This window comes from Dipteris shenzhenensis, chromosome 12 (assembly GCF_047967505.1).
Source record: "Dipteris shenzhenensis isolate YYH24624 ecotype China chromosome 12, Dip_SZ_1.0, whole genome shotgun sequence".
Lineage (NCBI taxonomy): Eukaryota > Viridiplantae > Streptophyta > Polypodiopsida > Gleicheniales > Dipteridaceae > Dipteris > Dipteris shenzhenensis.
The window spans coordinates 3,193,585-3,207,261 of NC_141607.1; the positions used below are offsets into that span (position 1 = coordinate 3,193,585).

The 13,677-nt window shown below is 43.8% G+C and overlaps 1 protein-coding gene across 7 annotated transcripts in view; it reads left to right on the forward strand.

The window, feature by feature from the left end:
* Nucleotides 1-13,677, forward strand: part of LOC147895687 (putative CoA ligase CCL8) — an 86,830-nt gene that overhangs the window by 38,623 nt on the left and 34,530 nt on the right. For all 7 annotated transcript variants that reach the window (XR_015541896.1, XM_087382717.1, XM_087382716.1 and 4 more), the window contains 3 exons: nucleotides 12,371-12,463; nucleotides 12,664-12,741; nucleotides 13,244-13,339. Coding sequence is in view for 6 of the 7 variants with exons in the window: in XM_087382717.1 (XP_087238843.1) it covers nucleotides 12,371-12,463; nucleotides 12,664-12,741; nucleotides 13,244-13,339 (267 nt within the window). In the remaining variant the exon portion in view is untranslated. The remainder of the gene's footprint in view (nucleotides 1-12,370; nucleotides 12,464-12,663; nucleotides 12,742-13,243; nucleotides 13,340-13,677) is intronic.

The window sequence follows — 13,677 nt, forward strand, 5'->3', positions numbered from 1 at the left end:
TCAACCTTTTGGACTTCTGCCTGTACTAAGAGAGGAACACGCATTTCAGTCTAAGATTCCTTTCTCCCCCTTGCAGTTAGACATGATATCATTATACCCAATAGATCTTAGTAGATCATTTTGCTCATTGGTGGACTTACGGAATGTCTTCTTTTTGTAAAAAAGTACTTCTATTAAGTATGAAGGAAAACCGCAGGAGCAAGCTCTTGCGGGAGTACAATAACCAAAACAAAAAAAGAGCTAGCAAATAACCACAGTTGAGGCCTAAAATGCCACATCAACCCTGCGGTAGGATTAGAGAAGAAAGGCGATACTCTAAAAAAAATATCCCTCCTAGCAGAAGTTGCTCTCAATGACCCCTACATGCGTGCTCAGATAGCCATCAAGGTATGTATTGTATTAGTCCATATACAGGCCAAAGTCTGAGAATGGTGAACCTGGGATCCCTCTAACACCTCTGTACATCTGGCTCTCCAAATATGCCATGCTGCAATACTAGCCAGAATCTTCCAAGCGGTGTCTATAGAAGCATGTGCAACTCTAAAAGGAGTGAATGAAACATCCTAGAGGGAACATGACTCTACTACGTATCATCGAATGGAAAAATCCCCATCTGAGTCATGTCCCTCGAAGAAGACCTGAGGCCCCATAAGAGATAACCAAGCAACTAAGCCCCAGGTCATGAAGAAGGGTGATCTTTGAAAAGTGCATAAGATCCTGGCAACACCCTTCCAAATCATCCTCGCCTATGTACACTCCCATAGGCAATGCTGAATTGACTCAACTACAGAATGGCATTGAGGACATGTAAGGTCATCAGTCCCAAACCTGGACCTCCACAGGTGCACTACAATCCCTCTATGAATAGAAAGCCAAAAGAATAGAGTGATTTTTCTATTCATGAGGGATTTCCAAAGTCTCCTCCAAAAGTTTTTATGCACATCTGCAAAAATTGGAAAGCTGTCCCAATGAGGATATTTGGAGAGCTCCCAACCCCTAGAACTGAACTAGAATCTCCTGGCATTTCTAGCCGTGTAATGAAAGAAGGGGATGCTCTTCTCTCGGTGCCCTTCATCAATCCACCACTCACCGGGGTCCCACTGCAAGGATCTGATAGGGACACCTCCATAGAGCCAAAGTCTCCATGAACCCAGGGCCAAAAGAAGTGGGACGAGATCTAGGTACCACTGTGAATTTGTACCATGCTTCATACAACCTGCAATCCTGATTGACTGGAAGGGAACCCCCCAACTAATATCATCTGAAGATATATGAAGTCTCCCTCCCAATTGAACATAAAAAACAAGGGCATCCTCATGAGCATTCTGCAAAGCAATAACCTGAAGAGAAATACCCGTCCTAGTAAAAGCACCCAACCAAGTGGAACCCGTAATAGGCATATCATCTGTATCCATCCACTCCACATGTATGGCTGCATCAATTTGCTGAATTCTGCTTGCACTCCCTCTTAGATGACTAACTAATAAAACTCTCCGGTCCTATGGAAGCTTTCTGAAAGCTTTCCAAGATCCCACAATGGACTTTTTCACGCATATACGGTGCCACATGTTCCTCGGTAGGGATATTTTATGTTGGGCAGGGACATTCAGGTTTATGTCCTTTGGGATATGTAGGTGTTAGCGTAACAATACATCACACACATGGCATAAGACGTCAAAGTAGACTCGCTAGGCTATGCAGGCTTGGTCACTTTTTTTTTTTAAAAGATAAAGTGATATATTCCATTCAAAACGAATCATACAATAGGTGGGAGAGAAAGTACTCTATCCCTAGCCTCAACAATGTGGCAAAAAAGCCATGGTGGTGGTCTAAAATGCCACGACATCCCAAAAGGGGTCAAATGAAAAAATAATGAGCAGTCCCATGTCCTCATGAAGGATAACAGTCTCCCACGAGCTGCCAAAGAGGTGCCTGTACACCGCTCCCACTGACTCCTGAGAGTGAAGATAATCTCCGCCCAAATGGAAGCGAGAGTGTCAGCCTCCGTGCATAAATGGCCCCCGAGGACAAAAGAACATCGCGAACACCATATCCGCCATAGGGTAATGCTGGAAATCACCTCCCTGGCTGACCCTGCAGGTGAAGTAGGCATGGAATCTTGAGCTGGTACAGGTACCAAAAGTAAATCCTGCAGCTCCATGATGATGACCTCTGTGGGACCCCGTCTCTGGCGATGCTGCATGAAGAAACTGTGATCTCCTTGCTCTGACTCAAAGAGAGAAAAGGCTCCAGATCCTCTTCCCCAAAGGGCAGTGCCCCATTCATCAGAAAGGACTCGGATGTAACATATGAGAACAACGTGAAGATACCTGTCCATACCACTCTAGAGCTGGGGCAGCTCCATAAACAATGCTTACTAGATTCCTCTGCAAGCTAACAACGCATACACAAGGAGGGTCTACCCATCTGCTGAAGCCAAGTACCCATAGGTATACGCCTATGTATAGTGAGCCAAAGAAAGTAGGAGACTTTCCTGGCTCTACTGATGCCCCAAAAGTGAGTCCAGTAGCTCAGCAAGAGCTCTGCAGTAAGTCCCTGTGTGGGTGCCAATGCTGTGAGGTAGATGGTAGGTGATGAGAGTCTCTCTACTGAAGCCTGTAACCTGCCCTCATCGAGTATTGGAAAAAGGAAAGAGGACGAACGCCTGCCACCAGAGCAGGCTTGGTCACTTTGCTCGTAAGTGCTCTTAGGACGGTAAACTTCCTCAGCCTTCCCTTTAGGTTCCTATTATGGTTTTAGTAGGGAATCTGCCTCCAAGGTTCCAAAGAAGCAATGGAAGAAAGTGGATAAAATGCCTATAGTTGTTCCAAGATTACTTATCTCTAACCTTCTAGCCTCTCTATTTCCAATCCTTTTGAGGGCTTGATGTTGCATGTTACTCTTGGTTTGAACACTCTGGATCGTTCGGTACTCCGCTTGGCTATTGTGGATTCTCATGTTGTGCATGTATCTCATGAAGTTTTTCAAGATGCTTATATGCTTGCAGAACATGAGCATCTAGATGGTTGTGGATATGATTTGTGATATTGTTTCTTGGGATGCAGGACTTGATAGGGTTGGATACCACACCGTAGATCAAATGCCTAGTACTGATGCTATTCCCTCTTGTGCTCCAGCGCCTACTAATGCTGGTTCAATTGACTCTCAAGAACCCTCTTTAGTTTACCAGTCCCTCTATGTTGGTGTCAGCCTCTCTGGTCATTGTATCATAATCATGTGATTATAGGTGGATATGTCTGCTACGAACGTAGTAGATGATGCAAGTGAGGAGCAAAATGTGAAATTGAGAGACCCAAATGCACTTGCAGCTTCTTATGAACCCAAAAGTAGTTTTTTGCTTGAGGACATGCATCTACGATGCAACAAGTTTTTGACCTAATGATACAAAGGTTTTGAATTCCCGCTTATGTTAAAAAGAATTACAAGTGTTGAAAGAATTTAGATTTTATTGATGGCAATATTGCTTTACTCAATGGTTTCTTGGTACAACAGGGGATCAAGTTAGAGGATGTTGTCTTTATGTCACCTCTTGCTGGCATATAATTTCCTCCTTTCCCTTTTGATGCTTTTACCTTGACCTCCTATCTTCTTTGATAGGATTTGCTTTTGTGCTTTTCCTTTTTGTACGTCATTGTGGGTTTTCACCTCTTTTAAGTTTTCCCACACAGTAATGTAAGTATTACAAAAAAAAATGTGTGTGTGTGTGTGATGCATTCCTCATCGTCCTATTCTGGGATGATGATTTTGTAATATAAAGCAACTCAATTTTTCACTTTAAAAAGTGTGTGTGTGTGTAGAGCATATACATATATTTATAAATGTATTGTGTATATGTATATATACATATCCTTGTATGTATGTATTGGCAGAGGGCCTTCACTAACAAAGGGTTGTTACTCAAAGGAGGTTTTTTAACAACCTGCATTATAAAAGGCAATTTTCCCACTGAGGAGAATGGGACCAAGGAGCTGCTGCTGCTCCCTGACTCCCTTGCTGCCCCCTCTCAGCCTCCTCCTGCCTCCCTCCCCGCCCCTCTCTCCTCCCTCCTCTCAACCCCCTCCCTGCCTTACCTCTCCCTCCTTCCTCAGCCCCTCCTTGCCTCCCTACCCCCGCCTTCTCAGCCCCCTTCCCTCGCCCTCTACCCCCGCCCCCTACCTCGCTGCTCAGCCCCTCTCCCCCATCCCCTACCCCCGCCTCTCAGCCTCTCTCCCCTGCCCTTTACCCCCACGCCCTACCCCCGCTTCTCAGCCCCTCTCCCCTGCTCTCTACCCCCATCCTCTACCCCTTCTCCTCAGCCCCCCTTCCCCTGCTCTCTACCTGCGCCCCCCTCCCTCACCCCCTCAGCCCCTACCCCCGCCTCCTCCCCTCGCCCCCGCAGCCCCTTTCCCTTGCCTGCCCCCCCTGCCGCCTCCCCCCGCCTCCCTCCCTTTCAGCGTATCTCTCCCCTCCCCTCCTCCTTCATCCCCTCTCCGTTCATCCTCATCCTCACCCTTCTTCCTCCCTTCATCCTCACCCTTACCCTTCTTCACCCTTCATCCCCTCCTTCTGCCTTCACCCTCTTCCTAAGCAGCTTTTTAGTTGGACGGCGTTCATCAGTGCTCGAGTCGGCCTTTCCACCCTAATTGATTATGGCTCTACCTTCAACCAATCCTCCCCCCTTCCACCGGCCGCGAAAACCATCACATTCTCAAAAGACGAGTTGCAGAAGCTCAGAAAAGATACTGGGCAGGAGAGTTTGACATCGCTCTTTGCTCGCATCCATGGGTCCCACCCTTCCAGGTTACAGGCTAGGGACTGGATGCTCGCCACTCTACCTAGAGACCTCGCAAGGCACTTCACGGATGTTCATCTGCTTGGTCGAGGTTTCTTCCAGATTGTTTTTGACTCCTCGGAGGTAGCACATACAGTGCTTCAGGATAGTCCGCTAGCACTGGGCTCCAGGAGCATTTTTATGACCCCCTTTTCACAGGGGTTTGATCCTGTCGAGGAAGACAACCAGACGACGTCACTCTTCATTAGATTTTCAGGCCTTCCTCAGGTGTACCATCGACTGCTATATTTCATTGGAACCGCCTTTGGAGTGGTTACTGAGATCCCCCCTCCCCTGAGATGCCTACTTCAGCAGCAGAGACAGTCAGGTCCAATGGGGTACCGTGTGTTAGGGTCATTGTCTCTGACCCTAATATCTCGGATGACCACATTATGCTTCAGCATCCAAATGGCTCCTTCTTCAGATAGAGAGTTGTAGGATTTGCAGGACCCTTGGCTACTTTGCTAGAGATTGCCCAAGGAAAAAGAAAAGACCGAAAAGATCCACGGGTGCACCTCATAGCTTCACCCGACCTAGACCTTCTTCATAACCAGTTCTTACCACCTCACACACTGCTAGACCTTCGACTTCACAGCTAGGATGATCAGCCTCTTGTCCTAGTACTTCTACAGCATGGACAAGACAGTCAGTACGTCCTGCTTCGGTCGTCCCCCGTTAGGTGCTTGTCAGAGTTGGTGAGCCAATACCTTAGGCTACCACTGACGGGACCGCAGACCTGTCTCTTCAGGCAGGAGACATCCCTGTCCTGGTTTCATGTGCAAATAAGACTGCTCTTGACCCTGTTCAGATGCAGGAGCACTCATCTAGGGAGAACCTTTTTGCAGAGACCCTTGCTTTACGTGAAAGCAATGACAAAATTGTGGCTGAGGTCATGCAATTGTGGCCACGTCTGTCTACACTTGACAGAGGTAAGGGGGTTATTGGTTCCACTCCTCCTTTCGTAGGGCTTCTTCGCACTCCTACGCCAGAGGTACTCCTTCGCACTCCTGCGCCAGAGGTTCTTCACAGGAATTCATTTTCAGTTCTGGCAAACTTGGTTGAGTTTGAGGTAGAGGAGGAGTTTGTACCCTCCACGCTTGGGGAGCATATCTTCCAGGACAGAGTTTCCCCCTTAGCAAGGGGGGGTGTGCTTTCCCCAATTGACTTCCCTCCTCTTGATAGGAGGAATATTTCACATGAGAGGGTTTTCTCCGCTACCAGGTCGGGTAGGATCTTCCATCCGGCCTCCTCCTCTCGTAGATGAGGATTGTCAGTTGGAACGTTCAGGGCCTCGGGGGTGTATCTCACCACTGCCACAGGAGTTGATTCGTAACCAAATTCATCCAGGTGTTACTGGGGGTCCTATGGACATTCTGATGATTCAGGAACATAAATTGGATGCCAGGGATTATTCCAAGTCGGGTAAGCTTCTTTTAGGCCACACTTTTTGGTCACCCACCTTGGGCACCAAGGGAGGTACTTGCATTTTTGTTTCTTCTTCTATACTCCCCTTGGTGATTGGACACGGGATCATAGTCCCTTCCAGAGCTCAATGGATTATACTTTTGATTGATGGGCATAAGGTTGCTCTCTTAAACCTTTATGCAACCAATTCTAGAGGGGATCATGTTCTTTTTTGAAAGGAACTGCTCTCTTGGTCACATATTGCAGATGTTTGGATTATAGGGGGCGATTTCAACATGGTTGAAATGCCCTCAGACAAAAGGGGTGGTAGGGATGGTGGCCTTTACTCCCAGTTCTAGCTGCCCACGCTGCTGCTCCTGGTGCTCACGCTTCTCTTGTTGCCCACGAAGCTCTCTCTTCTCGCCATTCGAGCTGCCACATTGCACACCTCATCCGCCTTCTATAACGATGTGTAGACTCCACACTAATTTGCAACAAGAAGATCTTGATGTGAGGTACGGTTACTTCCCGGCTTCTCCGATTACTTCTTAGATTGCCCGTGGTGCTAGTCTTGCATATTGAGTGACGCTACTAGTCCTTGTGGCACCTCCAGCCTCTACACCGACTTTTTGGTGACTCTCATCTTCTATTTTGAGAGTCATGCCATGACCGCTCCATGTAGCTACCCCATGGACTTCGCCGACACATATTTTGGGACATCCATGCCTAGTGCTTCATCGACATCGTCATCGACTTGTAGGGATGTGCACACATGTGCAGTGGCTACTTGGAGGACATCTCTTACTCCTGAGTCCTAAGAGATCTATTTTTATTATTCCTACAACTTGATGTATTTTGGGATCCTCTGCCTTCGGTAGTCCCCCTAAAACGATATGTAATTGAGTGTTTGGTTGTCATTGAGTCTAAAGGTCCTAATATAGTGTTGTACTTGTCTATTGTCTATTACAACAGTCAACATCAAGCTATCAATACATTGTGAGTATTTTGGTTATTGCCTTGCACTTGTACTTTCTTTTCTCTCCATTCTGCCTTTCATTATGCTTTCCATATTTCCATTCCGTTCCTAGCTAGCTTCCATGTCTCTTCAACTACTATCAGTGAATCCATGCATGAGAAGTGAAGTATTAGCCCCATAAAGAAGGCCTAAATGATGAGTGCCTTTGAGATATCTGAAAACATGCTTCACGGCATGCCAATGGTGCGCATATATGCGCTGTGCATATATCTGCTCAACTGTGAGACAGCATATTTAGATTAGGTATCGTATGGCATAAGTAAATCAAACAACCAACTGCCTGCTGATAGAGAGTGACATCACGTGTACCGCTACCATCCTCAGAAGAGAAGTGAAAACCAGGATGTGGATACTGGCTTGCAATCCTCAAACTGAAAATGCTGCAAAAGTTGTCCAATGTACTTGGATTGTGACATCAAAATGCCCCCCTCACTGCTAGCAAATTGAGTGCCCAAATAGTAGTGCAAAAGACCAAGATCAGACATAGCAAATGTCTTCTGCAAATCAAGCTTAAAATTTGCAATTTGCTGAGCGTGTGTCCCAATCACAAGCATGTCATCCACATAAAGAACTAAAATCAGCAAATTTCCCACGCTTGTGGATGTAAAGGATAGCCTTTGTAGGGCTGTTCTAAAAGCCAAGTGTGAGCAAATGAGTATGAATCCGGGAATACCAAGCCTGAGGTGCTTGCTTTAATCCATAGAGGGCTTTTTCCAAGCGGCATACCTTGCTTTAAGAACCTTCAACCTCAAAGCCAGGAGGTTGGGAAACATAGACCTCTTCCTGCAAATGCCCATGAAGGAAAGTTGTCTTTATATCAAGCTGATGTACCTCCCAATGAAAGTGGACAGCAAAGGCAATAACAATGTGAATAGTAGTGATCGTGGAAGTGGGAGCAGAAGTCTCCTCAAAGTCAATGCCATGTTGCTGAGCATAGCCCTTGACAACAAGATGGGTTTTGTAACGGTCCACTGAACCATCAGCTTTCCATTTGATTTTATTAACCCACTTAGTTCCAATGGGATTCTTGCTAGGAGGCAAATCACACAACTCCCAAGTGCTATTCTGATAGATAGAATCCATTGGATTCAAGTTGCATAGCCTTCAACCAACAATCATTGTGAAAGGCATCTTGATGATATAAAGGCTCTTCATTGCGTGCAATAGCAACCAAAACATAAGCAACAAAACTAGCATGCTCTTTCCGGACAACTGCTCTAGTACGGGTTGGCAAAGGAGTATCTTGTTTGCTGTCTTTTAATGTGTCAAGGAGCCAATGGGGGACCTTTTTGGGCTCCTGGATTTCAGCTCTTTCCTGGTCAAGAGCCATGTGCAAATGGTCTTGATCAATGAGAGGCAGATCAGGCTGAATATCTAGCTACACATGTGGCTGCAAATGACCAATGGATGGAGGAGGTACAACATCAGATGGAACATCATCCGGAGCATCGGATGGAAACAAAGGCATTAAGCTGTGAAAAATATTTGGGCCATCAACAACAGGCTGTTTTTGACAGTCCAGCAAAGGCATAAATGAAGATTCATCAAACACAACATCCCGACTGACAAAACACTTGCCTGTGTGGGACTGGTAGAGCTTATACCCCCTGCTCTCTGAGCTATACCCAATAAAAATGCACTTGACAGCTTTATCATCCAACTTAGTACATGTCTGTGAAGGCACATGAGCATAGGCTAAGCATCCAAAAGTCCTCATGTGAGAAATGCGAGGCTGACAGCTTTATCATCCAACTTAGTACATGTCTGTGAAGGCACATGAGCATAAGCTAAGCATCCAAAAGTCCTCATGTGAGAAATGCGAGGCTTACGACCCGCCCAAGCCTCATAAGATGTGATAGTTTGCAATGCCTTTGTGGGACATCTACTCAAGATGTAATTAGCACACATGACCGCATCCAACCACAACTTGTTAGGCAAATGTTTGCCTTTCAACATGCATCTGGCCATCTCCATCACTAATCTATTTTTCCACTTAGCCACAGGATTCTGTTGAGGAGTATAAGGCACCGTGCATTGATGATGGATGCCACGTGAAGCAAAAAAAACAGCAAACTCCTTTGACATGTATTCACCGCCTCTATCTATATTAAGGTAAGCAATATGCAGCCCACTCTCATTCTCATCCAAGGCAATAAAGTGCTTGAAGCATGAAGAAATTTCAGATTTGGATTTCAAGGAAAAAATCCAAGTGTACCTGGTGAAGTCATCAATAAAAGTGACAAAATAATAGAAGCCCCCAAGAGTTGCAACCCTCATGGGTCCATAAACATCACTATAAACCAGATAAAGCTTGCATGAAGCACCAACTCTCCCATCCTTGGGAAACACGGCACGGTGCATCTTACCAAGCAAGCATGGTTCAGAAACATGCTTTGAAGGCATATGCATTTTGGGAAGATCAACAACCATACCATCCTTATATAACTTCACCAAGGCTCAAAAATTGAGGTGTCCCAACCTCTCATGCCACAAATGGGTATCTGCCATGGTAGAATCAAGAGCAAAGGCATGTGCAAGTGCAGCATCATCACCCAAACATCTGTCATAAGCATCAAGTCTATAAAGACCTCTAGTCAATGTGCCAGACAAGACCATGGTAAAGGCATGTGTAGCATCATACACTGCACACCGAACACCATAAAAAAGAACCTGAAAGCCACATGTAGCTATGGCTGAAATAGAAATGAGGTTCTTGCGAATGCCTGGAACATAAAGCAGTCCTCCACAAGATGACTTGTGAAATTCCTACAAGGTTAAGGGGATCTCACTCATGGTCACACATTGGCAATACACTCCCTTTGGTATTCTCTTGAGAGCATTCCCCCTATTATGCTAAACCTCTACTGCTAACTACGCTTTTGACTATAGTCGTGTTCTCTTGGAATTGTCGAAGGTACTGACCATCATCAAATACCAATGTGGGATCATATCAAGCTTGAACAAATCCTCACTGGGCCGAACCCACTCTTCTCAGCTTGATTGTGCTGAAGCCTTTTGTTTGTCATATTCATCAATCATGGGATCATCACTCATTACCCAACACTCTAATATTGATTGTAACAAAGGTGTTTTTTTCGTAATTTATGCTTGAATTCCTCTAGTATGACCATCCATTTCATTAACCTATTAGGAGGCTTCAACTTATTCATCATCAATTTCAAAGCCTCACTTTCAACAAAGAAAATGGTCTTTGACTTCAAAATATAATGGCGTGGTTTCTAAGTTGAATAAATAATTGAGAGGCATAGACACCCTGCTCAATTGAATCGTGACTTGGCATGTAGAAATTTTTTACTATAGAAACTTATAGGGTGATGCATTTTTGGGTCATGACACTAGGCTAAACAACACGCCATTGTCTGTGGCCTTACTACTGTGACTACAAAGAAATTCCTATTATAGTCAGGTCAAACGCTTTCTCTAACATCTATTTGAGCTCTTCAAAAGATCAATCTTGATCCTCCCGATTGACCTCTTCATTTTTCTTAAGCAATCGAGTAAGGGGTAAGGTTTGGGCAGTGTAAACCTTGATAAAGGCTTTGCAATTGAGGGACACTATGTGGAATAGGTAACTCCCTTATCCTTCAGAGTCTCTGTGGATCAACAGCAATCCTCTATAGCGAATAACATGCCCCAATATTAGGAAACACCAAACATGCATTTCTTAGGGTTAAGAGCAGTCAAATGATTTTGATAATACACAAATACTTTCTTAATCTTTCCATGTGATTTAGGGAGTAGACCTAAGTTGGGTCATCCATGAAAACTTTAAGATCATCGGGAAGTAAATTTTCAAATGAGTGGTTCATGAACCTGTAATATGTTTCTAGTGCATTTCTCAATCCTTAAGGCATTATATGTCTCCTGAAATCTCCAAACCTAGATACAAACGTGGATTTCAATTTGTCCTCGGGTGCTACTAGTATGTGATTATACCTTGCTAAACAATCAATAAAATTTGTAAATTCTTTTCCCAATATCTCATAAAAATTTTGATTCATGAAAGGAAGAGGGCATCAATCAAGGATTATCACTTTGTTGAGTTCCTATAATCGGTGCAGAGTCTTACTACAGCCTATCTTTTCTTAGCGATACTACAGGTGAACCCTTTGGATAGGAAGAGCAGCCCAGCTTCCAAGAGTTTCATTATCTCGGCAAAACATACTCCTTGAAGCTTATCCACTAAGCTTCGACAAGGCTTTCAAATTAGTTTTGCATCAGGCTTAAAATAATATTATGCACCACTCTTGATGGATGTATTCGTTTGGATTTTGATAGGTCCATGCAAACACACTGCAGTTTAGTACAGATGTGCTCCTATCAGAATCATCATCCCTTGTTGAAGTTAGTCTACCTTAGAGAATTTCGCCCATTTTGAGAGCGGCCCTTATTTTGTCTCATAGCTTACCAATGAGCTTGTAGCTGTCTCATCAGCCTTGTTAGTGGCTTGTTGGCATTACCGTCGTCTAGATCTCAGTTACTAGTAAGCTTCAATGGCTCCCCTCAGCTCCTTTGTTCAACATAGTCTTTTGACAGTTTGATATTCTCATTATTTTATTTTTGTCCCTTTTTCCATATAGCAAACAGGAAAACCACCCCTTTGTATAATATTCCAACTAGAATTTTCTTTGTGTTGTTTGTTGATACTTCTAACAGTTCAAAAAAAGTTTACAGAATCTTGATAGAAGAGTATATGTGGTTAAAGAATCCTTTTGAACACAAATAAGCTTGCCTTCCAAGTCTTGAAAGAGGCTGGTATATAAAAAAGTGCATTTTTCAAAAACAACTTCCTTCTACTGACAAAGGTCAGATAGCACAATCCCTATGCAAGCATAGCACGTCCTCTTTCTCTGTTCCCTGGTGTCATGGGTTCTTCTGCTGGCTCATTCTTCTTTCTACGACTTACTCTCATTCTTTTTCTTAAGAATCAGTCTAAATTTTTACTATTGTACTTTTGTACCCTGTATTTTTGTTCTTTGGAGATTATTGACCTTATTTCAATGCTATAGACTCATAAAGGATGTCTTCTTTCCTGTGGATCAATGCATTATAGTCATTTCTGACAAATTGCAGTGCAGATGTGTGGATCATCTGCCCTTCCTCAACCAGTCATGAATGAGTGGGAGAGACTGACAGGACACAAGTTATTGGAAAGATACGGCATGACAGAGGTAATTGATATTGGGTTTGGAAATTGGCTTCCATGCATGTGTGTAGTTAGATGGTGCTCCAGTAGGATTACTGTTTGTTGTCATCATGTTAGCTTAGTCAAAATTGTTATGCCCAGTTACCGGATTGAAGTTTCAGTTTGTCTTTGCAGTATCTGCACAAGTGGAAGCTTACTTTTTCTTTCTCAATTCTGAATTTGCAGTTTGTGATGGCATTATCCAATCCTTATCAGGGGGAAAGAAGGCCAGGAACTGTAGGCAAGCCTCTTCCAGGAGTACAGGTCATGAAAAAGCATCTCCTTTGAAAACATTTGTGCAGGCTATAGGTGCATTGTGAGACACTTGAAAGGAAATCTTCAAACTTCTCATGAGTAGGAATAACGTTTTTTTTCTTTTTGAGGTGGGGCGAAGAAAGAGGAATAACGTGCTAGCAGCATACATACATCAATGTACTGACCTTTTGTTGAATTGTTCGAAATAGGAGCATTTATTAATCTTCAATGAATGCAAGTTACTTTGCCACGTATCTCAGAATGTCCTGGACGTATCACCAAAATTATATGATATTTTAGAAAAAAATATTGGTCTCAATTCATCAGGCTACAGATTGTTTGGATGTTCTATCTGTGACAGACATTTGTTGATCGTATCATCTTGTATGTCAATCCATAGATGATTCTTTTTCTCTTGTATCTGTAATATTCTATCTGTGAGAGACATTTCTTGATCTTATCATCGTGTATGTGAATCCATAGACGTTTCTTTTTTCTTTTAAAATTCCAGGTAAAAATAATGGAAGACGATGCTACTGTTCCTGGCGTTGGAGAGTTATATGTGAAAAGTCCATCATTGTTCAAGCAATACTGGCGTCAACCTGAAGTATGAATCTTTCCAATATGTTTCATTTTGTCAATTGCACAAGTTTGTGCATAGTTTAGCAAATCTAAGTGGAATTCTCTTTTTTGCACATAGACACACACATATACACTCACGCACCCACACACGAACACACTTCTTTTTGTGAAAACTATATTGCCTTGTATTACAAAATCAGTCCCAAAAAATGGGACTCCGAGGTACAACATATCAAAATATGTCAATATAAGACAAGCAAGATAATCAACCTGAGCCTGCAGAAAATCAAAAAACGATCGCCTTAAGGTGGCCAAAAAAAGGAGGGACTGTTCCAGCTTCCTGTGAACTAGCTCTCTCCTTGC